This window comes from Scylla paramamosain, chromosome 28 (genome assembly GCF_035594125.1).
Source record: "Scylla paramamosain isolate STU-SP2022 chromosome 28, ASM3559412v1, whole genome shotgun sequence".
Taxonomy (NCBI): domain Eukaryota; kingdom Metazoa; phylum Arthropoda; class Malacostraca; order Decapoda; family Portunidae; genus Scylla; species Scylla paramamosain.
In genome coordinates this window covers 6,652,431-6,677,500 of record NC_087178.1, presented here as the reverse complement: position 1 = coordinate 6,677,500, position 25,070 = coordinate 6,652,431, and the positions used below count along the sequence as shown (strand labels likewise).

Below are 25,070 nucleotides of genomic sequence, written 5' to 3'. Positions count from 1 at the left end.
GATGACAGTAACGTCGACGAAGGCAGCGACTCGGCAATGATAATAAATTTAATAACTCGCGTGAAGAATAATAAAAATATGAAGGAGGAAACACGAGGAAAGAGCAGTAAGGTGAGAACAAGACGAGAGCAATAAGGAAGAGAGGGAAGAGAATGGACAAATTAAAAAAGAAAATATTAAAGAAGGAAAGAAAGAAAAGAAAGAAGCAAGGAAGAAAGGAAGGGAAAGAAAAGAAAGGACAGAGTAAAAAGAATAAACAACAGAAGAAAAGAATAACAGCCATTAGCACAAGCACCAGGCCTGAGGGGAGGCGGCCGCCCTGCCAGCCACGGCCTCACGCCACACCTGGGAGCACCTAGGACACCTCAGGCACACCGCCGCGCCACCTCCCCGCCAGCAGCAGCAGCAGCAGCAGCAGCAGCAACAGCAGCAGTATCCCTCTCCTGCAGACGACGCCGCCATTCCTCCCTCGCCCCGCCCGCTAATCCGGAGAAATGGGGAATGGTAGAGGCAATTATACGGCCTGGAGCCACTCCCGCCGCCCGCGTGTGCCCGGTGGCTGTCTGTGGGAGGGATAAAGGAGCCCCCCGAGGCGCCGCCAAACAGTGCGCGGGACGCGGAGACCATCATGATGAGAGGCCGAATTCCTTCGCGGTAAATGTTTTGTGCCGCGTCCTCAGTCCAGCAGTAATGAGTCTCGTGTTATATTGTGTTCTCTGGCCACCGCCTCGAGGTTCCGTGTGTACGTGCGCGCACACACACACACACACACACACACACACACACACACAATTTATTTTTACCAAAGTATTATGAAGCTACAGCACCGTGTGTAATTCTTTATTTTTTTTATGAAAATGACTCCGTCCTGTTCTGAATTCATAGCCGAGACCAGATTCCGGCCCCGCGAAGCCCGGCGGAGCGGTATTGCCGCGCGGCCAGCCAGAAGAGGGAATAATTATTGCCGGGCTGCGGCCTGAGCCTGGCAGTCCGCCGGTTAGTGCCGCGGGGCGCTGCTCCAGGCGGCGTGACGGGCCGCGGGGCGCCCACGGCAGGGCCAACTTTAGATTCGGCAGTGAGGGAGGCACGCGAGGCTCGCCCTGAGCTTCCAGGGAGTGTCCCCTGCCCTTGGCTGCGGGTGACCTCTGCGGCCTGGCCCGCCAGCGGCCATCCCGCCGCCCCGCCGCCGCGGGTGATGCATCACTGCCAGCCAGGTTCTGGCTGATGCTGCGAAGGGTGAGCCAATTTGATTGATTAGGAAGCATTTTTATCCAATTATCCCAGATTGAAATCGAATCATCGCCATAAGGATCCAAGATTATTTTCGAAAATCTTTTTTAAAGAATCGGACTCGCAGAACCCTCCTGGGGCGCCGCCCCCCGCCACTCCCCTCGCCCTTCTCACTGGCCGGGATTGTATAAAACTAGATTATATCGCAGTAATGTTTCGTGGCAAATTTGCCTTTCCTGAACACGCTTGGCATTTGTAAGGCTTAAAAGAAAGATGAAAACCTGTGACATTCAAATTAACTTGCCGTATATATCACAGGGCGCGCCACGCCGCTGGCGCCGCGAGGCTGCTGCTGTGCGTCATGACCTGCCCTGCATTCTGATTACCTCCCATACTTCACAGTGTGTCAAGGGAAAAAATAGTTGCATAGTTGGTAGAAGTAGTAGTAATAGTAGCTGTAATAGTAGCAGTAATAGCATAGTAGCAGTAGTAGCATAGTAGTAGTAGTACCAGTAGCAGTAATAGCAGTAGTAGTATATAGATATAAGAAGCGAAAGAAGAGGACAGCTGCATTATTGCCTGTCTGTCTACGTCTTTACTTCCCGTGTCTGTGGCGAGGCCGCCTTCTTGCCTCTCTTTCCGCGTGTATTAGCTTGTCATGTTTGTCTGTCAGGCGGGCGGTCGATATTCAATCTTCCCTTTGGACATTTTTGCTATTTTTATGACAGAGCTGCTTCAGTGCATGGGTGCCGCGGCGGAGACGGTCAGGCAGCGCCACCCAGCACGAGTCTCCCTCTCCGCACCCCTTTAAGTTATCCTTCACGCAAATATTTCCCATAAATAAAGCGGAGAGTCACCCTATATATATTGAGGCCATCGTTCACTCAATTTCCTCAAGTACTTCAGTCTTCCATCATGCAAATGTGCCTCATAAATACACATCGGCGCCTTAATGACCTCATGCATGCACCGTCCTCCGCACCTCACTCGTACCTGCACGCACCTTGTACCGCACACTCCGCCACAAAGACACCGCCGGGTCATCTTGTGTTTGGATTCCAGTGCTTTACTCGAGCTTACTGCCATTGCACCGCGAAATCCCGCCTGAGTCTGCCGTGCTCCAGTTTTGCTGAGCCACTAATAAGGGAGAAGAGGCGACGGGACGGACGGGGACGGGCGGGGACGGCGGGGGTGAGTAAGGGCGCTGCCTCGCCTGGAGAGTGCCGCCGCCCGCCCCTCCGCGATGAACACTTCTCATTAAGTGGAGTCGACGTTTTCAGTGAGATGCTCCGTATTTTCCGGGTCGTGTTTACGTCGCCGGCAGCCTCCGCGCTTAAAGTAAAATCTGCCTACAGGAGGAAGTCGTCGTCCGGCGCAGCCCGCCAAGCAGCATTCAGGTAAATCTTGGCTGACTTAATCGCGCCGCCCGGGAATACTTAATCCTCGTTGGCGAAGTGGCGCAGCAATCACGGGGAGGCTGCAACTTTGTATTGTTGTAGCCTCAGCACCCTTGTAACGCGACGTTATTTTACCTGCCTTCGCCCGCCAGGACCTTATCTGCACGCCATTAAGACGCAAATTTGTTCCCGGAATTACTGCACAGATGTACGACGCAGATTTGTTATTGGAGGTGCAAGTGTCCGTATTTACAAGACTGTTATTGCTATTATACCGCTGTTCTTGGAGACGCACGGCTCCCTGTCCTGTCCCGCGCCTGCCCCGCCTCGCTCGGGTTTCCGCATAAGCTTCTCAACATAACAAGCTTTCAGAACGATCCGGAAAAGAGTGATGATACTCGTGTGTGAATAAACACCCCTCATACCCCTCTTCCCACACACACACCCACACACACACACACACACACACACACACACACACACACACAAGGAACACTGGGTTGTGGGCGAGAGTCCAGTGTGAGAGTTTCAGCGTCTTGACATTAATAGGTTTAGAAGCAGGTTTTGAGTGTCATGTTGTAACAGTTGGGTCTCAGGAGGCCGTGTCTTAGGCGTGAAGGCTGACTATTGATTTTAGTATTATGCTTCTGGCGGCGGCGGCGGAGGCGGTGGCGGCGGTGAACAGCTTTTCCGGGCTGACGCTCCCTTGCCTCCCGCCGCGGGAAAGAAGTCCCAGGGCTTTCGGGTCGGCGGTCTTTGCTATGCTGAAAAAGATTGCAAAGACGGTTACCTTTTTGAAAATTAACGTTTGGTATTTGCAGAACCGCCACCTCCTGATGCATTGTTAACGTGTCTTCGTGTTCCACGTCCCCGTGTCCCCTTGTCCCCGTGTCCTTACCATGACCTCCTCTGTCCCTGTATCCTCGTGTCTTCGTGTCCCCGTGACCTCATCTCGTGCCCTCACCATGACCTCTGTATCCCCACGTCCCCTTGTCCTCATCATGACTTCCTCTGTGTACCCGCGTCCCCGTGTCCTCACCATGACCTCCTCTGTGTCCCCAGTACCCGTGGGCCGCGCTGCTGGGGTGGCGGGTTCCATGGCGCGCCTGCCCTGCCTCGCCAGCCACGCGGGGCCGCCCCACAGACCCTCCCTCGTGTTGTGGTACAAGGACCGCGCCAGATTCCCCTTCTACACGTGAGTATTACCCTGCTGAGTCATGTGTGCACCGTGCTAACTTTTGTGTACCATGCTCGCTCTGGTGTACTGTGCTGACTGTGTGTACCGTGCTGACCTGTGTACCGTGCTGACTCTTGTGTACCGTGCTGACTCATGTGTGCACTGTGCTGACTCTTGTGTGTTCCGTGCTGACTCTTGTGTGTACCGTGCTGGGTCTTGTGTACCGTGCTGTCTCTTGTGTGCACCGTGCTGACTCTTGTGTGCACCGTGCTGACTCTTGTGTGTACCGTGCTGACTCTTGTGTGCACCGTGCTGACTCTTGTGTGTACCGTGCTGACTCTTGTGTGCACCGTGCTGACTCTTGTGTGCACCGTGCTGACTCTTGTGTGCACCGTGCTGACTCTTGTGTGCACCGTGCTGACCTGTGTACCGTGCTGACCTGTGTGCCGTAATGATGCTCCTTTCACGAACTACACCTGATTTTTTTTATTTATTTATTTTTTTATGCTTATATGTTTTTACACGTTTTGATTTTTCATCTCTTTTCACCTTTTCGCAGTCCACTTATTTATATTACATGTAGGTTGTATTCCTGGTTGTTGTAGAATTATAAAATGTTTCACAGCCAGAGATTTGGTGTGTGCGCCCCCGCCTGTCTTGCTCGTCACGCTGAGTGCTGGGGAGGAGGAGTGGAGGTGCAGGGGAGAAGCAGGAGGAGGTGCAGAAGGAGGAGGAGGAGGAGGTGTGAGGGAAGGAGAGGTGGAGTAGGGCCTGGCAAACAAACACTTGGCGAGGGGACAACACCTGCCGGCAAGAAGACAGCGGAACACACCTGAGCACATTGATTCCCTTGACTGAACTCTCTTGTGTGTGTGTGTGTGTGTGTGTGTGTGTGTGTGTGTGTGTGTGTGTGTGTGTGTGTGTGTGTGTGTGACCCCAGTTGAGCAGCATACGCGGAAACCACCCTAGTAATCTGCTGGCGGAGGGATCTGCCGCCAATTACATAGGGTAGAAAAAAATATGACACATTACAAAATCGTGCAAATTAGTCTGATAATAACTGTAATAATTGTTGGCGGGAAAAGTTCGTCAGCACCCTTTATTTCGGCAGGAAGTGTGCTGTAATTACTAACATTAGTCATCCGTTTTAATTATTTACGTCGGGTGCTGACGGGGTGCTAATTAGGCAGCGGCGAGGCGGGGACACACGGGCGGCGGTGAGAGGAATGGGGTGCCGGGATCATGTGTCACGCCCCCGGAGATGGATGGCGGCAGGCGGCAGGTGGGCGGGATGGGCGGGCGGCCGTGGATCTGTCTTGAGAGAAAGACAGATACTCTTTGTACAGTTTATTAATTCTCGGTGTTGACAGGAACCTGCAGCGCCGCGCCAGGGGGTGTGCTGCCCCGAGGGTCGCAGGCAGCACCGGCCAGTCCTCCTTGCTTTTGACAAACAAACACTCAGACGCTGCGACCTTTGGCATGCGGGTGGAGAGGGGAAGATACACACACACACACACACACTTACATATTGACCTTTGATCCGCCGAATCATTGAGTATCATTAAGAACTAATTTAGGAGGCGAGCGAGCAACTCTCAGAAGTCGCGAACTGTATTAAGAGTCACTTCCATGTCGAACAATCCAATTATTTTCCTCGGCGTGGCACGTGAAGTCAACACGCCATCAAAAAGGCGCGGCAGACACACAGCGGCCTCCACCTGTGTGCTTACGTCGCCTCCTCTCCTCCAGTAGCCAGCAGGAGAGATTACCGTTTGTCACCTGTGTCTTGTTTTGTGTGTAAGAGGGGAACTGGCCAAGGGCAACAACAAGCACGAGAAAAAGGTTCACTGAGGTGCCGGTCCCTAGAGAAAGGTAAAAAAGATAACCTAAAATTGGAGGATAAGTGTCTTGAAATTTCCCTCTTGGAAGAGTTCAAGTCATAGGAGGGAGGAAACACAGAAGCAGGCAGGGAGTTCCAGAATTTACTAGAAAAAGGGATGTTTGCAGTCCCAGGAAAAGAAAATGGAAAAAAAAATAAAAGTCCAATCAGTTTTTTCCACTAACGTCACTACAAACTCATCCCAGACTTGACCTGCGGGACGAGGGGGAGCAGCAGGAGTTCGTCAACGCGGGAGTGCGAGGCCGCGCCCACTCAGGCCTCTCTGGCGCCTACCTCACCCTAGACCCCCTCCACCTGCGAGACTCCGGCAGGTACAGGTGCCGCGTCGACTTTGAGGTGTCGCCCACTCTCTTCGCAGTGGTGGATCTCATGGTGTATGGTGAGCCCCTCCGTCCACCTACCGTTTTCTATGCTATATTCCACTGCCAAGGTCGTACAAGTCTTACACGGATAGTCTTTGGGTTTACTGTTACTCTCGTATTCTTAAACGTTTCAGTCTCATCTGGATTAGTTTTAACACGCTTTCGTTAACGTTTCCGGTTTTTAAGGATGTTTTCATATTTCTAATGAGAGTGTAATAAGGATTTTACACTCTCAGGACGAAAGCATCCGTGACAACCTGAGGAATCATGTCTGTGCCTTTTGAAATAGTCTTTGTGAGAAACCAGCATGTTCAAGAATACGAGACCGTCTTTTTAAGCCACTTCTTATTTTGATATTTCTAGAACTGTCATGTTACTCACCTTACACAACACAACATTCACCAAACACTTCGTAATATGCCTGTGTTTATTGTCTAGTGATAACCAACTCTCTCTCTCTCTCTCTCTCTCTCTCTCTCTCTCTCTCTCTCTCTCTTTCCAACAGTGGCCCCGTCTCGCCTCACGGTGCTGGACGGGCGGGAGGAGCGGGTGGTGACGGGGCAGCTGGGACCCCTGACGGAAGGCGACGCGCTCTCCCTCGTCTGCATCGCCACTGGAGGTACTGTACATGAGTCGTGCCCGGTGTTGTGCTCTTTGTCACACACAGATAGATTCATACATACATACACAGGTAGATAGATAGATAGTGGATAGATAGTTTATTGGCCATTCATACATACATACATACATAGGTAGGTAGATAGATGGATAGATAGTTTATTGGCCCCAGCAATTTTACACAGACAGATACATAAATAGATAGATGGATTGATAGATTGATAGATAGATCGTTTATTGGTTACAGTAATTTTGCTCACTATTATTCATTAGAGCCTTAAAACTATATATGGCAATCTCAATACCTATTATAGAAAAATATATATGCATCTGTAGTCCACAGAATATGCCGTGGCTTGATATCAACACACACACACACACACACACACACACACACTCACGAGTTCAAGTTTTCAGAATGCGTTCAACAACCTGAGTGTAACTTTTCATGGATCGCAAAGTTTAGACACACAATATGCACTTGGCAGGGTAATATCCCGCGGGGGAAGCACCGGGGCGCCTCACGTGTGTAGCGAGGCGCGAGGTAGCGTCTTGCTCAGTTCACGGAGGCCGAGTGCTCACACAAACCATAATACAGACGCTAAATTGTATTGCTGGGTAAAAGTGGTTCTAATTATTACACTGAATGCCTTGGACCAAAGTTCTCGCGACGCACAAGTCATAAGGCAGCCCCGCGAACGTCAGGACTAGTGTTGTGAATCGCTTAGGGCTTTAGAAGGACTGTTTTCAAAATCCACTGACATAATAAGGCAGGTTCCCACGGGTATTGTTTTCATAGATGATGTAGAATCCTTCTTAAACTATCAATAGATTTATAAAAACACCATTGAAACCCACAATAACTTTTCTAGAACTTGTAAGTCGAGATAAGACGCCGAAGTATTTGAGATTTTATTTTTATATAGAGAGGCACTGGCCAAGGATAACAAAATATATATTAAAAATTCCCAGTGAGGTGCCAGTGGTGACTTGCGTTCCCTGAGTGCAAAGGGAGAACCAGGTGACGTGAGGACCTTTTCCCGACAGGCTGGCCGGCGCCCGAGGTGACGTGGTGGCGAGGCTCCACTCTCCTCAGCAACAACAGGACGGTGCTCGGCTACGACGGCCCGCCCCCTACCATGCCCGCTTTGTCCGCCCTGCCGCCCCCGTCACTGCAGTTCTCCAGGGCGCCAGCAGGAGCTCCAGCGCGGCAGGTGAAGGCGGTGCTGAATATCCCTGCTCTCACCCGTGATTACGTGCGGAGTAACCTGACCTGCCGCGCCTCCAACACTAACCTGACACAGCCTCTCTCCGTCTCCCTGGCGCTGCTGCTCCACCGTGAGTAACGCTGAGTCCGCTTTGAGGTATACAGCTGGATGTGTTATAGATGGCTGCCTTGAGCGTGAATGGTCGTGCTTCGCCGTTGTGTGCATCAGCCTTACTGCTTCCCGGGTAAGGAGGAGTCCCACGTGCAGCTTCCCCACCGCGGCCGCCGCCTCCAGGCCGATGCTTTCTTTTCTCCTCGCGAATACGTGGACGAATGATGGAAAACGATGTTAAGAGACATCTCCAGGACTTTCAAGAGACGAAATCTGATTCCTAAAAGAATATTAATTGAGAATTCGTTCGAGCACTCGTCCCTGAAGCGGCAGCAGCAGCAGCAGCAGCGGCAGAGGCAGCGGCAGACGAGGCAGAAAGGCAGCCTCCCCAGGTCGCGTCTCTGAGATGCTGAGTCATGAAGTGCTCCAGAATGACACCCAGAGAATCGTGTGGTTTACAATGCAAGATCGTGTAGTAAAAGAAAAACATGAAAGCACTTCCTGCAACCCACGGCGGCAAGCGGGCGGAGTGTTCTAAAGAAGAGAGGAAATTGAAGTGGAAATTTTACAAAGAGGGAGTATCAGGAAAGCGGCGAGGAAATACAAACAAATATGTCGTAGGGTCAATACGGCGAGAGCATCATGAGGGTGTTCCCGGCGGGGCTGCAGGCGTGCGGGGGCGGAAATGGCGCCGCCGGAATAAAATAACAGTGCTTCTTTGAGCATCTGTTTGTACACGAGACACTAAAATGGTTGGTAAGAGTTACAGTAAAATTTGCAATACCATCGGAACATGATAAGCAATAACACGGGAAGCGTGTACATGAGTGGAATGTTATGTGAGGCTACTGTTATGTGATGCTACTTAGGGACAACAGAGGTGATGAGGATTACCTGCGTGCACATCACCTCGTGGCGCCCGTGCTGCTGCTGCTGCTGCTGCTGCTGCTGCTGCTACTACTACTACTACTACTACTACTACTACTACTACTACTACTACTACTACTACTACTACTACTACTACTACTACTACTACTATTGCTGATGTTGTTGCTGCTGCTGCTGCTGCCGCTGCTACTGCTACTGCTACTACTCTTGCTGCTGTTGTTGTTACTCGTGATTTAAGATAACATGATAAGTGAAGCCGCAAGAAGCCGTTAGGACTACACGTGGCGGTCCGTGTATAAAACATACCTACTTATTTCCACCATCATCTTCATACATAAACTTGTCTAATCTTTTAATGCTCCTTAATGGCTCAACACTAACAACCTGATTACTGAGTTTGTTCCATTCATTTGCCACTCTATTGAGAAGACGTTTCTTCTTAATTCTTTTCTTGTTTTTAATTTAACTTTATCAAGCATGAACCCGTTACTTCTTGCCGTGCCCTAATTACTGCGGAATTTGCCTTTGTTTCTGAGGCGACGAACTGATGTTATGAAGACGCCCCTGTCTACACCCTGTCTTCCTGTTCCCGCATATTCCCGCACATCTTATCTTCCCGTCCCATCATACCCTATCTTCCCGTTCTCGCATATCTTGTCTCCCCGTCCCAGCACACCTTGTCTTCATGTTACCGCACACCTGTCTTCCCCTCCCTTTACAATGTCTCCGTCCCAGCACACCCTGTCTTCACGTCCTAAAATCTTCACGCCTCCGCATCTTCACGCCCCCGCATCTTCACGCCCCCGCATCTTCACGGTCCCGGATACACTTACTCTTCTCCAAGTGAGTCTCCCCCACCCTCACTCCTTCCATTCTCGCTACTCCCGACCCCCGCTCCCCCCAGCCCCAAACCCCCCAGCCCCGCCCGCCTCAGCCCGAGGTCACTTGATGCGTCTCCCTCATAACTCCGTCAGCGTCTCCACCACTCCGCGGGTCGATGTGGCAATGATGGACACCGCGGGGAGACACTCAGCGGCGCTCCTTTATGCGGCGTCACTGGCGGCGGCAGTAACCTCGCTAACATCGCGCTGAGGAGACGACAGCATGGCAGGTATCCGTGAATTACCCGTGAGTTATCCGTGAGTTGTTCCTCGCCCCTCCTGCGTCGTCGCCTCCAGCCGGGGTATACTACAGCAGCTGCACCGCGCCGCCCCTTCCGACCTTGCCAGCTGGAAAAAAAAATTATCTTGCTTTTTTTTTTCTCCCTCGCAGACTAATTGGGTCCCCTTAGGGAAGTCAACTGCAGTAATGGAGTCCCGTATTTTATGTCCCATTTTTCACCAGGATCGCCTAAGCCTTCTGGAAATATGAATGGGTACTTGAATGGCTTCATAATGACTTATGATTGGACTAATAATGGCTCTCAATTAAGTGATGAAAACAGATTCCTTCCCCGCCCTCCCCCCTCCCCAGTGCCTCCCAAGACGGTCAACATTCACCTGCCGGAATTGCCGCTGGTGGCCGGGCAGCGGACGCGCCTCGAGTGTGTCGCGTTGGGCGCCCACCCTTCGGCCATCCTCACCTGGACCAAGGCGCTGCGAGGCTCCGCGGCGCCCCTGCGAGCACCCGTGAGTGTTTGGCGGTGCTGCGTGGCTTGTGACCCCAGCAGCACTCCGCCTCTCTTTAAGACTATTAGTGTTTCTCTCTCTCTCTCTCTCTCTCTCTCTCTCTCTCTCTCTCTCTCTCTCTCTCTCTCTCTCTCTCTCTCTCTCTCTCTCTCTCTATCTATCTATCTATCTATCTATTTATCTATCTATCTATCTATCTATCTATCTATCACCTCCGTGCTGAGAGGGCAAGACACAGGCTCAAGAGGCAGAACCGTGGGGAGGCAGCCGCGTCATTATCACCGGCGTGAAATCAATTGGAAGTCATTTTTTAAAACCAGGAGACACAGACAAGTGTTTGACGGCGTGACTCCTGCTGAAGCTGCTGCATTTTCCCCCTTTCTTTTCGCTGTGTATGTGTGTGTGTGTGTGTGTGTGTGTGTGTGTGTGGATCAAGTCTCATATCCCCGCCAGACGCGCCACACTGCCGGTCGCTCCTCCTCCTTCCTGACGGTGGTGCCGCGGGCGGAGGACGACGGGGCGAGTCTAACCTGCACCGCCAGTAACCCCCGGCTGGAGGGCACGGCGCTTACCACCACCACGCGCCTCAATGTTGTCTGTGAGTGCCTGTCAGTGCTCAATGCCTGTCAACGTCTCTGTGATTAAGTGCCACATGCTTCATACTTTTTATTTGCAGCATTATAGTCACCTGCTAATTACTGTTGATGCAATCACCTGGTTCAGTGATGTTGGCTGGTGCAGTGGTCATCATCCCTATATCATTAACTGTGTGTTGTTATTGATTATAATCCCGCCCCTGCCACTCACGTAATGACACCGGAACAAAATACACACACTTACACACACACACACAACACTTTTCATCGCTTTCCTTTTCTCTAATCAATGTTACTTTTACCATTCGAATAGTTTTCCTCCCTTTCCTTTCCTCTAATCGATATTACTTTCGCGAGCCCAACACTTCATCCCTTCATGTTTACCTCTCCCATAATCACTCCTTACCTTCTGCGCCTCCTTCAGACGCTCCAAGGGTGAGGTTACGGCTGGGGGCCAACCTGGAGGCACTGCCCATCACGGAGGGGAGCGACATCTACTTTGAGTGCGAAGTCTCCAGTAACCCGAAAGCCAAGGAGATCATCTGGAGTAGAAATGTGAGTCTGAGGACAGTATTCTGGTCCGCTTTGCTCTCTCACCACGACTATTTTCCAAAGGTCGCGGAGATCATTAGCCGGGTTCTTAAGAGTGTTTCCCCTGTTAATATTGTAGAAAGCTTCTTAATTTGCCACTAGATCCATAAAAACACTCTTAAAATCCCGTGCAGCTTCAACTAGAGGCTTCTGAAAGTAATCGAGAACTGTTATAGAATCTGGGCTTAGGAATCGTATTCTGGAACACTTGGACGCCTTGCCTCTGCTTTCAACGGGCTGTGGTGGAGGCTGTCAGGGTTTTCAAGGGTGTTTTCGTGATCCCGGGGAGAGATTAACAACGATATTGCATTATCTATACGGAAAAACACCCATGAAAATCCGACTTATAATCTCTTCTGGCGTTTGAAGATTATCGTGATGAGAGAGTAGACCGTTTAAGGACATGAACCTCTCTCTCTCTCTCTCTCTCTCTCTCTCTCTCTCTCTCTCTCTCTCTCTCTCTCTCTCTCTCTCTCTCTCTCTCTCTCTCTCTCTCTCTCTCTCTGCACCAGGCTGTGTAAACGGGGAGGACAAAGGACTTCCCGTCACCTGGCAACCCTGTTCGGTCTAGTAGTAATAGTAGCATTAGTAGAAGTAATAGTAGTAGTTGCAGTAGCAGGGGGAGGAGAAGGAGGAGGAGGAGGAGGAGGAGGGACAAGAGGAGAGGGAGGCGGTGAAAGTTTAGGCCCATATTCTGAAACACTTTTGCGCCGCCACTACTTTCAAAAGGCTTTAGTTAAAGTTACGTGTGTTTTGAAGGGTGTTTTTATGGTTCTAGTGGCAGATTAACAAGATTCCGATATACTTAGCAAGACCAACACTCTAGAGAAGCCGGCTAATCATCTGTGGCCTTTGAAAATAGCCGTGGTGAAAGAACAAAGCGATTCAGAATACGGTCGTTTTGAAGGGTGTTTTAATGGTTCTAGTGATAGATTAACAAGACTTACACATTGTTAACGGGTCAAACAGTCTTAAGAACCCGGTTAGTCATCTCTGTGGCCTTTGAAAACAGTCGTGGTGAGAGAACAAAGCGTCTCTGAATACTGGCCTTTTATCCTCACCGTTTCAGGGGGAGGCGCTCAGCAGTGACAGGGAGAAAAGCATCCTCGTGTCAGGGAAGAACTTGGTGCTACAGACGGTGCCTCGATCAGCTGCCGGGAACTACACGTGCTCGGCCACCAACAGGCAGGGCACCACCACCAGCAACGCCCTGCCGCTCACCGTGCAGTGTGAGTGTGCCTGCCTGTCTGGTTCCCCCGTGGCTCCTCTGTGGCTCTTTTGTGGCTCTTTTGTGGCTTTTCTTGAGTTTTTTTTAGAATGGAAAGTTAAGCTAGTTTTTCTTTTCTGTTTCTTTTATTTTTAGTTATTTTTGTGCTCCTGGCTTTCTGGTCTCTCTGTGGCTCTCTCCTGGCTCTTTTGTGGCTCTTTTATGACTCTTTTCTCGACTTTTTTTTTAGGAGAGCGGGAAGTTAAGCTAGTTTTTTTTTCTTTTATTTTATTCATACTTATTTTTGTGCTCCTGGCTGCCTCTTTCGTGACTCTTCGTCGACTTTTTTGGAGGAAGTTAAGTAAATTTTTTTTTTTTTTACTGATTTTTGTGCTACTTTCCTTTTGTCACGTGGGAATTTTAAATGGCTTAGAATTTAAATAGAATTGTGAATTTTATCATTGCATCACCTTAAACTATCGAACTTCGTTGTCACTCTTTCACGACAAAACATGACACAGTTAAATTGGTTTTCGTTTTTTTTTTCACATTTTTCTCCTCTCTTTATCTCTTTTGCTCTTTTCTATTGAGCCCCAAATTTGTCCTCACACACACACACACACACACACACACACACACACACAGAGAGAGAGAGAGAGAGAGAGAGAGAGAGAGAGAGAGAGAGAGAGAGAGAGAGAGAGAGAGAGAGAGAGAGAGAGAGAGAGAGAGAGGGGGAGAAAGAGAGACACACACACTGGGCCTACCCTCCCATCACCCTCGTCCTCGCTTCACAATTACATAACACGGGCCATAAGGCGGGTTATGTCTAAAGGAGTAGCCACAGTAAACTCGACCTTATGATTATGTTAAACAAAGGTCAGCGCGTCCAGACCCATTGAGCGGTAGTGGCCTGCAGCTCACGCGCGAACTCGTCTCGTGAGTGTCAGACGAGGTGCAACGGATAACGTCCTGAATGGCGTGTTTCCCGTGCTACGAGTATCACTGTCTAGCCTTTGCTCTCCTAACGTTACATTCCTGTCTGTGTCTCCTCTTACTACAGTATAAAATTTCACAAGGCTTCAACAACAGTGACAGCCTTGAAATTTTTCCTTTACGTAGCTTTCTAAGCATCCTCTGTCTTGTTTTTGCTCACCTGACGTTACATTCCTGTCTGTGTCTCCTCCTACTACAGTATAAAATTTCACAAGGCTTCAACAACAGTGAAAGCCTTGAAACCTTTCCTCAACGCAACATTTCCATCATCCACTGTCGTTTGCTCTCCTTAACGTTGCATTCTTATCACACTCTGCGCCTCCTCCTCCTACAGAATAAAATTTTTCCCAGGAGCAACTTCAGATAATATACAACACTGATAGCCTCTATATCTTTTTAGTGTAACTTTCCCATTATCCTCAGCGTCTCCTCCTGCTATTACAGTACAATATTTCACCAGGATAGACTTCAGATAACACGCAGCGTTGATAGCCTTGAAATCCTCCCTTAGTGTAACCTTCCCATCATCCTCAGCGTACAAAATGTCAGCCAGGATGGGCTGTAGATACCACACAACATTGGTCTTCAGGAAACTCTCACCAATCACATCAATATTTCATAGCGCCCGGTCCTCCTGCCTCCTTCCTATCCCCCATTTTCTATACCAACCCGCAGTGTCCCAGTTGCGTATGAAAAGCTCCGGCGAATAAATAATCCCGTTCCCCCACTTTCAAAATTGGGTGAACGGCTCTATTGCCGCTAATGGACGCCCGTGGTGGTGAAATGTGGCACGCGCCGGGTGTGGGTCGCCTCTTTTGTCACGCGGCGGCAGATACTTTGTTCCCCGGCAATAACCTGACGCTCAGCACTGGTTCAGCGGCGGGGCTCGGGATCGCCACTGGCAGGGAAACTCGTCACGTCCCATGGCTTCTCTGCGCGTCACCTGAAAGAGGAGGAGGATAAGAAAGAGGAATATTACAGGAGCGAGTTATCTAGTCTTCCTCTTCGCCCTCCGTGTTAAGGGGAAGAGGAAAAAGATAAAGAGTTCCATGGTTTCTGTTCACGCCAAGAGGAAGAGGAGGATAAGAATGAATATCGGGAGAGCAGGTTATATGGTTCACCTCTTCACCTTCCATGGTTTCTTATCTCTTCAAGAGGAAGAAGAGGAGGGGAAGAAAGGAGAGCAAGGATACAAGAACACAAAACGAACTAGGAAGAACGAGAAAGAAGAAAAGCACAGGAACACAGGAGGAGAAAGAAGAGAAACAGGAACACGGGAACAGGAGAAGGAAGAAGAGAAACACGGGAACAGGAGAAGGAAGAAGAAAAACACAGGAACACAAGAAAAGAAGAGAAACAGGAACAAGAGAAGGAGGAGGAACAGATACATGGAAAAAGGGGAACACAGGAGAAGGAAGAAGAAAAATACAGACACAGGAACACACGAGGAGCAAGTTACAGATCCTATAGACTCATTACAAAGAGTCTATAGAATCTGTGCTACTTTTTCCCGGCAGATTTTCACTTAGGGAGAGTGGGAGGCAGAAGCGAGGCTGCTCCACGGGTCACGCTGCCGGCGGGAAAAATGTGGGACCACTCCATCCGCTGAAAAGAATAAATACGAACGTTTTCATGGGGATAAAAATTAAGGGAAATATTTGCACTATACTGTACATTTGGTAGCTGGATTCCAGAGAGAGAGAGAGAGAGAGAGAGAGAGAGAGAGAGAGAGAGATGGGGTGGTTGTGAGAGAGAGTATCCGTGACTCACCTTCAATCTTCCTTCCCCCGCAAGTGCAAGATATTTGGGGCTTAATTTATACTACGCTTAATTATTTTCTCTGTGGACGGTTAATTTCTTCGTCCTTCCTTCCCACAGCCGAGTTGCCGCCGTGCTCTCCGCCAAACTATGCGAGGGTTAATTAAACTCAGGTGCTCTTTAGTTTCACTCCAGCGTCCTTTCGCCAACTTGGGAGTCTTTCGCGAGGCCTGTGTCTGTTTTGGCGGTGCTGGAGGCGCGGTTCTGAATTACGAGACGAGGAACTGTTCAAACTTACAAGTGGGGTGAGGGTGGTGAAGTTTTTCTTATCTATTTTCTTAACGGGGAGCTTTTCAATGCTGCCTTCGTACGCCAAAAGCAGAGTATCGTGCAGGAAAGAAAATCCGAGAAAATTATAGTGACGAGAGAGAGAGAGAGAGAGAGAGAGAGGGGGGGGGAATTCTGGTGTGGGTGAAGGAGTTTTCTTTACTTGTGCCAAAAACAGCCAAAAATAGCATCTCATGAGGGGAAAAAAAAAACAAGGAAGAGAAGCACAGCGCAGCAGAAATGAAGGGTAATGGCGTGAATAAAGAGAAAAAGAGCGAAGAACTGGCAGTAAGAGTCATGAAGGAAAAAAGTAAGGAAGAGAAGTAGAGCGCCAGAGGAATGAGAGACAATGACGTGGATAAGGAGAGAAAAAAAGGCAAAGAATAGGGAGAACTAAGATAAACAAACAGTAAAAGATTTCAACCACTTGGTCTTTCTCTTTGTTGTTAGTTGCGTCGTCCCAAATGACGTTGAACAAGTTACTCTTCCAAGAGGGAGGTTTTAGGACGCTTCTTCAATTTTGGATTATCCTTTTAACCTTTCTTCAAGGACTGGCACCTCGCTAGGCATTCTTTCGTTCTTTTCTGTTGCCTTAGACCACTGCCCCTTTTTCATAAGAAAAAAAAAAGTATCAACATTTTATCAAACTTGAGGCAGAGGGGATGTCGCGAGGCACAGCTACTAACAATCGTCACGCGAGAAAATAGAGAGGCATTCCCGAAGCGTCGAGTTAAGTCCTCACGCGGAAGCTTCTCTAATAGCCCCTTTGTTTTTCCTCTGCAGATACACCGGTGTGCGTGGCGCGGCCCAGGACGGTGGCGGTGGGGGAGGGGGAGACCGCGCGCCTCTCCTGCCGGGTTGAAGCGGTGCCAGACGACCCACTCTCTTTCACGTGGGTCTTCAACAACACGCTCGACACCGTCCACGTGGAGAACCATCGCCTCAGTCCAGTGCGGGGTCTTAGTATCCTGGACTACACGCCGAGGTGACAAGCGTCTCTCAGTTCTAACCAGCGATATTGGCCCATATTCTGAAACACATTGTCCGCACCTCGACTACTTTCAAAAGGCTCTAGTTGAAGTTACACGGTTCTTAAGAGTGTTTTCTTATGGTTCTAGGGACAAACGAACAAGATTTCTACATTATGAACAGGATAAACACTCTTAAGAACACGGTTAATCGTCTCTGTTGTTGTTGTTGTGGTGAGAGACCAAAGTGTTTGTGAACACGAACCATTGATCTCCTTGCTTCGCGGTAATTCATTCAATTTCCTTATTTCTTTTTTCAGTATGATATCTGATTAGTGTTGCTTACGTTGCTAGGAAGGCGTGGAATAGATAGGAAGCCAAGAAAGGAGTTCGATTTTCTGTTTTTTTCTTTCATTATGTGATTATCGCAGTTCACGTTGCTAGGAAGGCGTGGAATAGACAGGAAGCTGAGATATGGGAGAGACTGTGAAAGTCTTTAGAATTGATGATGATGGTGATGCTCCTTCTGCAGGTCAACGCGGGACTACGGAACGCTTTCGTGCTGGGCCGCCAACAGCCTGGGCACACAGACAGACCCGTGCCGCTTCACCATCATCGAGGCAGGTGAGACTTCTGCGCCGCGCCTCCACTATTTTCAAAAGGCTTGGGTTTTTAAGGAGGTTTTTTTTTATGGTTCTAGTGACAAATTAACAGTATTTCTTCATTATTAACCGGAGAAACACTTTTGAGAACCCAGTCAACTATCTCTGTGGTCTTTGAAAATAGTCGTGGTGAGAGAGCAGAGCGTTTCTGAATACGGACCTAAAGGAAATGAACGACTGGCACGCAATTCTCCGCCAAATTTCCCGCCGTGAGGTATCGCTATTGCCGTGTTCGGAAAGGTCACAAAGACACTTTTGCCCAATTTCACCTGAGCTTTTGCAGTCGATGCAGAAGCGTCCACGATTACAGAGCAAGAAATTAAAAGAAACGCGACCTCGGATCAGAGTAAGATACGGAGGAGAGAGCCCCATCCTTCTCCCCCTGGCCGTGGGTCCCATGCAGTGGTTGTCGGCCAGATGGGTGTATTCTGCCATTAGTGAAGTGCTTCCATGCGACAAATACCGTCATTACAGCTGAGCGTCCGCGCTAAATAATTACAGCGTGACGCGACAACTCCACGACGGGGTGACAGTAATGCTGCGCCGGGAGGTAATGCCGCCAGCACCACCACGGCTAACTGGACACCTAACACACTCGCCATTTTACCATTTTTTAATTACGGATTATTGTTTCGGCTTTTTTTTATTTAGCCATTCCAACCAGACGGTTTGCCTATGGACAGTCACACGTGCCTGTGCTCCAGCACACACACACACACACACACACACACACACACGTTTCAGTCTCATTCATGCATTTTCTGTGAGGTCCTGTTACTCCTCGCCTGTCTTTATAACACACACACACACACACACACAAAGAGAGAGCTCTGACCATGAAGCATTGGTGCCTCACAGTGATTCAAGCGTAGCACAAAAGTTAGAAGGAAATACAAACAAGAGAATAACACAATAACCCTTGACAGCGCACGATTAGAAGACCTTGTTGTTATAATGCTTGATTATCGCTCGTTCTCCTTTATGAAATAGTTAATCAGTATTTTTCTTGAGTATGATGCTCAGAAGGCAATCTAGATAAAAAAAAAAAGATAAATAAATTAAATAAGATCAAAATTCACACAAGCATGAACGTCATCTACTGACGGTAACCCAAATTAGGAGCCGCGCATGATGGGTGATTCAGGGCACACCTCGGTGCTTCACAATACGTGTGTGGGGAGTCTGTATTCTGAGACGCTTCGTGCTCACAGGAAGACTAAGTACCATATTCTGCAACACTTCTGCGCTGCACCTCTGCTACATTCAATAAGCTCTAGTTGAAGTGACACGGGTTTGAATTGTGTTTTTAACGGTTCTAGTGACAGATTAACAAGATTTCTACGTTAACAAGAGAAATAGCCTTGTAAACCCAGCTAACCATCTCTGTGCTTCGAAAAGAATGATGAGAGAGCAAAGAGTTTCTGAATACGGGTATAATTTCTAAATCGACAGAGATCTGTTTTCAGGTTTTAACGGGTATTTTCCTGTTAATCACAAACAATCCTTGCTAAACTCTCCTTGGAATCATGAAAACACCCTTGGAAATCCTAATATAACTTTCTCTAGAGGTGTTATAACTTGAGATAAGACGCTGGAAGGCTCGAGATACTGTCCCTCAGCATCACTCCTTGCACTGCTGGAAATGAAGGACGCCAGCAGTGAATGGAATATCCGCCGAAACTCGTGGGCACAATAGCTCGATGATTACCAGTAGCCTCGCTGAATAATAGAAAAATTGAACTGTCCATGGGATAAATAGTTTACTGCTTCCCTCTCCCTCATGATTCAATTACTAGGTGTAGCGATCCCCCAGCCCTAACCGTCCCTCCATGCTCCTCCCCCGTTCCTCTTCCCCTCCAGCCCCACCCCCTCCTCTCCAGCCCTTCTCCAGCGGTTTTCTCCAGCCCTCTCCAACCTTCCGCCATCGACAGGTCCTCCCCCAGCCCTCTCCAACCCATCTCCCTCTCCTTATCCCTGTCCTGCCCTTCTCCCTCACCAGCTCTCTCCATCCCTTCTCTCCACCAGTCTCTCTCTCTCTCTCTCTCTCTCTCTCTCTCTCTCTCTCTCTCTCTCTCTCTCTCTCTCTCTCTCTCTCCAGCCCTTCCTCCATCCCATGTCCCTCTTCAGGTCTCTCCAGCCTCTCTCCCTTTCCAGCCATCTCCAGTCCTTTTCCAGCTCCTCTCCAACCCTTTTCCAGCTCCTCTCCAGCCCCCCTCTCTCTCTCTCTCTCTCTCTCTCTCTCTCTCTCTCTCTCTCTCTCTCTCTCTCTCTCTCTCTCTCTCTCTCTCTCTCTCTCTCTATCTATCTATCTATCTATCTATCTATCTATCTCCAACCCTCCTTCATCGACAGGTCCTCCCGATCACGTGGCGAACTGCGTACTGGTAAACCTAACCGTCACGTCCTTGGAGGTCGGGTGTACGGCGGGGCGAGACGGAGGGCGCCAGCAGTGGTTCATGGCCCAGGTGTACGCGGCCACCACCCACCGCCTACTGGCCACGCTGGAGGAGGCCACACCCAGGTTCCGCGTGGACGGCCTCACACCAGGCCAAGACTACCTCATCACCGTCACCGCCATCAACGACAAGGGCGCCAGTAGACCCGTGGAGATCAGCGCTGTTCGTCTCAAGGTTTGTTTGTCCTTCTCGCTGAGTCGCGGTTTTGGTGTTGAAGGTTTAAAACTTGTGTAGTACATGCTCGTATATTAAGTAATTAAGTTTTTTTTATTATTTTCACATTAGGCAGTTCAGTTCGTTTTTATTTCTACTAATCTTCTTTTTCTTCTTCTTCTTTTCTTCTATCTTGCGAAGGTTTTGACGTGTGAACATTCTGAACTGATTTAAAATTCAGTAACTGCTCATCACCTTAAAAATACCAGACTGCATCACTATTTCAATATAAAAACACGTGACAGTCAATCAACCAAGTGAAGGTTTCGTATGTTTCCTTTTCACTATTTATTTTCCCACTTCCCTTGTCTCTTCCATTGTCTCTTCTGCTGCCCTCCAAACTTACCACTTACCTTCTCACGACACTTATCCTCCAACTTTTCTTTTTTTTTTTTCTTTATAATCATTTTAGTAACAGAGGGACGTTTATGGGTCTTTTATATATTTTTTTCTTTTTTTTTTTTTACTTCTGTTGTTCTAGCCCGGCACCCCTCTTACAAAGTAACAAAATAATTACAAATACTTAAAATTTCCCCTCCGCCTCCCACCCCTCCTGCAGGTGGCGGAGAAGCGCATGGTGGAAGTGACGCCGCCACCCGTGTCTCCTCTCGTGGGCGTATTCTTAGGGCTCGTGGGCGGCTTTGTGGTGCTCCTGCTCGCGGGCGTCCTCCTCTCGCGCAGGTAAGAGAGAGAGAGAGAGAGAGAGAGAGAGAGGAGGGAAGGGGTGGTAAGGAGTGAAGGAGGACAAGAGGAAAAAAAGAAGGAAAAGGAAGGAAGGAAAGGAGTGCAGGGGAGGAGGAAACACGAGAGAGAGAGAGAGAGAGAGAGAGAGAGAGAGAGAGAGAGAGAGAGAGAGAGAGTGAGTATATACGTATAATCAGACTTTAGTATATTCCCTATAGGATTAATTAGAAGTATTCTTCCTTTACTTATTTCGATTTAAATATATACTCGTATATATATATATATATATATATATATATATATATATATATATATATATATATATATATATATATATATATATATATATATATATATATATATATATATATATATATATATATATATATATATATATATATACATATTTTATTTTATTTTATTTATTTTTTTTTCTTTCTTTTGTAAAGTTACTATTACATTGACTCTCTCTCTCTCTCTCTCTCTCTCTCTCTCTCTCTCTCTCTCTCTCTCTCTCTCTCTCACAGGTGCTGGGGGCGGAGGGAGAGCGCTGACAACGGCTCCGAACCGGCCAAGTTGTCCTGCTCCACGCCCCAGGACGCCCACTCCCCTACCACCCACGCCCACCCACCCCCCGAATCCCCCAACCCACCTTATGTTATCTCCTGCACCACGCCTTTCCCCTGCCACGCCCCCACCACCAGCCACCCCACTTACACCACCACGACCTTCTACACCCTCCCCAGTTCTCCCCACCACGTGATGCCTGCCCCTTATCACGCCCACGACCACACCACCACGACCACCGCGCAGTATTACACTCACACACCCACGCCCACGCCCGATGTAACTACTACCAAACCTTTGTACGCCCACGCCCTCGCCCTCACCACGATCACCACGGCACCATATCACAGCCACACCCACACCCATACACCCCCCACCACTTCCCACCTCTATAACCACCCACCTGCCCATGTCACCCACGCCACCCACTCCACGGCCCCTACCACACTCCATCACACCCACTCACCCATTCCTACCACCACCATACCTTATCATACCCACGCCCTCACCACTACAGCCACAGCACACTACCACAGCCACACCACCTCCACAGTTACACCCTTTCACGCGTCTACCACACCTTACCACACCTTACAGACGGACAGACAATCTCACGTAGCTGTAGAGTCTCTATAAAGATGCATAAAAGTGAATCCCAGCTCCTCTCTTTTTCATCTCCTTCGACGACGCGACGCCCTGGCTTCAGTAAAGTATATCAATACAAGTGCAGTATTTCATTGTCTCCCTTCAAATTCGTGCATGAGGTAATGAAGGATGCAAAGGCTAGATGTCGCTCAATGGATGACTTGAAAGAGTTGCCAGGTACTATTACTCGATCGTCTAGATTCAGTTCATTGTTGGACAGTCTAAAGGTAAAGTGCTACTAGTTTTGCCCAGGCTGTGTGTGTTCAAACTTTTTCCGTGCTTTGAAATTGGCTGTTAAGATAAGAAGTGTCCAGCAGGAAAAAAGATCATGAGGTAAGTTTTTTTTTTTTTTTCACTGGATTATATAGGTAATTGATTGGTTAATAAGCTAGTAAAGTTGTTATGAATTTACCGTAGTTACCCTTTCGAGTGGTTAAGGGCTATAGTACCTTTTTAATGGCTCTTGAACATGGGTTGTGTGGGCATTGGTTACGCAACTTGGCAGTGCTGCCTAGTCGCGGGAAAGTGGCTTCCCATAGCTTTCCATTGATTTCGTCAGTGGGCTTTCACATGAGCGTTCGACGTACTCCACTGAGCGGCTAGTCGCCTGTACCCACGACCGATCACAGCGATTGGTCGCGTGGTCTTTTTCACATGAGCAGCTTTGTGCCGCTCAATCGCGCGGCCGTTATTTTTTTTTATTTTATTTATTTATTTTTTTTTTTATCCCATTGGCAGACCGTCACTTGCTCAGCAGACCCTATCCTGTGCGGTCATTTGATTAATGTGGGAAGGTGATTGGAAGTATCTTCTGATATCCTAAAATAGTTGAAAAATTTGGCAATGTCTGCTTAATTAAAGAATGTGCATTAGTGTATAAAACTGACCCACTGTTAGTCGCTCAATTGTTATGGGATGAATGCACATTATATATAATAAATATATATATATATATATATATATATATATATATATATATATATATATATATATATATATATATATATATATATATATATATATATATATATATATATATATATATATATATATATATATATATATATATATATATAGTGATCGTCGTCGCTGACGACGACGACGTCGAAATATTAGAAGGACAGCCACAGCTTCCTCATCAGAGTGAGCCTGCAGCAGCGCTTCTCAGCAGCAAGCCTTTCCACACGGGCGACTCGCTAACATGACCGCACGTTTTTGACCGCGTGCATCAGCGTTTTGGTCGTGCTGCCGAGTCGCGTGACCTGACCGCCCGTGTGAAAGGGCCCTAAAAGTATTTGTGTTTTTGAAAGGAAAAATATTAAGAATAGAGACACGAGAGAGGAAGTAGTCAAGAGTGAAAATAAGTCATGAATGAGGGGGTGGTCAAGAGTGGAGTGGAGGAGAGTCATGAGAGAGGGAGTAGTCAAGTGTGGAAAGAACAGCATCATGAAAGAGGGTGTAGTGAGGAGCGGCACCCCAGACAGACTCCCAGACAGACTCTTGAACTCAGCCCTCAATGGTCGTGGCTGAGGTGAACAAGAGTCGTGCCTACTCCTGCCACTGCAGCAGGACAGGACAGGAGCTCAATGTTTCTCACTGGTAGCTTCATACAAAGCATCCCTCAGATATGGTACAATGCTGGCTGAATGCAGAGGAAATATTCAAATACATAGTTTTTTCTAGCAGTTTTATTTTTTTTGCACAACTTTATAGTAGTTGATGTATCTACAGGCTATCAAATAAAACTTTGATTAAGAAATACTTAATTATTAAGCAAATAGAGGATAATTTACTCTGCCATGATATGATGACTTTTCAGTAACTACTTTTGTACAGTACCTATAAGATTACAGGCATAACATAACAAACCTACAAGTTCCTATCAAGAATTTTGATCCAATGTAAAGGTAAACTGATCAAACAAAGCCAACATTAGTACATAATAAGATAAACATGTACTGTATTGAAATTTAGCCAATCATATTGACTTATGTATTTAATTTAAACTATACATATACAAATCAACAAATGTTAAACCTTCAGAACTATGCCTAGTAAAAACATAATTTTGATATACAATGATATAGTGGTATCAACCCGATTGGTGCTGTCATATTTACATACAGCCTTGGCTTCAGCAGGAGGAGCCTTGTCACCAGCACTGAGGGCACCTTCAGTGGCAGGGCAAAGTTTGGCCAAGGCTCACTCCATACAGCAAGAAAACAGTTATGTTACCACCACTAAACCTCACAACAGTGGAAAGTACACTTAATTAGTCTGGTGTGAATTTTTAACATTAATAGTAGTAGTCACAAGCCTTTCAAATGCTGTAAATAATAAAATACATAAAGTATGTATGTACTTACATCAGATTAGTCAATTCAACTAATATTACTTTATTTTTAAATAATGTACAGACAAACCCCATTTAAAGCTGTCTCTTATGCATAGTGACTTTTTCTTTATCAAAACTTGCACCTTCAAAACAAAAACACATACATAATAGATGTACAGAGGTAATGCTGTCATCCACTCCTGCCATCATCACATTTGCCACTCATGTTTTCCAGGCAATGAGAGCTGAATCCAGGAAAGCTGCCCTTGCCCAAACGTACATTGCTTCATACCACAAGTTAGGCATGGTTTGTATGCATGGACTGGTTTGGCTGCCCCACTTTATATGATATATCAGCCTCTCACAAAGGTGATTGACTAAAGAACTGTGCTTTTGAGTATTACACCTGCTGCTAACGAAAGTGGTGCGCTGGTGTTTTTGTTATGTTCTGTCACCCATACCAGGGCTTCTCTTGCTTTATTTCTGTTGGTGTGAGGAATGATGAAGCACTCTGCTGACATCTTATTAGAAGTAAAATTCTCTTTGACA

General features: G+C 47.8%; 2 protein-coding genes across 5 annotated transcripts in view; both read left to right on the top strand.

Annotated features, from left to right (window-relative positions):
* Positions 1 to 22,265, top strand: part of LOC135114825 (hemicentin-2-like) — a 76,194-nt gene extending 53,929 nt beyond the window's left edge. For all 4 annotated transcript variants that reach the window (XM_064030943.1, XM_064030941.1, XM_064030944.1 and 1 more), the window contains 13 exons: positions 3,690 to 3,822; positions 5,890 to 6,083; positions 6,572 to 6,685; positions 7,732 to 8,022; positions 10,365 to 10,519; positions 10,973 to 11,117; positions 11,540 to 11,670; positions 12,776 to 12,935; positions 16,775 to 16,976; positions 17,492 to 17,583; positions 19,974 to 20,251; positions 20,850 to 20,971; positions 21,502 to 22,265. In XM_064030943.1, the coding sequence (XP_063887013.1) occupies positions 3,690 to 3,822; positions 5,890 to 6,083; positions 6,572 to 6,685; positions 7,732 to 8,022; positions 10,365 to 10,519; positions 10,973 to 11,117; positions 11,540 to 11,670; positions 12,776 to 12,935; positions 16,775 to 16,976; positions 17,492 to 17,583; positions 19,974 to 20,251; positions 20,850 to 20,971; positions 21,502 to 22,177 (2,693 nt within the window). In that variant the 3' untranslated portion in view covers positions 22,178 to 22,265. The remainder of the gene's footprint in view (positions 1 to 3,689; positions 3,823 to 5,889; positions 6,084 to 6,571; positions 6,686 to 7,731; positions 8,023 to 10,364; positions 10,520 to 10,972; positions 11,118 to 11,539; positions 11,671 to 12,775; positions 12,936 to 16,774; positions 16,977 to 17,491; positions 17,584 to 19,973; positions 20,252 to 20,849; positions 20,972 to 21,501) is intronic.
* A 129-nt stretch (positions 22,266 to 22,394) lies between these two features.
* LOC135114822 (uncharacterized) overlaps positions 22,395 to 25,070 on the top strand; it is a 30,640-nt gene continuing 27,964 nt past the window's right edge. The window contains exon 1 of the mRNA XM_064030938.1: positions 22,395 to 22,519. Within this exon, the coding sequence (XP_063887008.1) occupies positions 22,515 to 22,519 (5 nt within the window). The 5' untranslated portion in view covers positions 22,395 to 22,514. The remainder of the gene's footprint in view (positions 22,520 to 25,070) is intronic.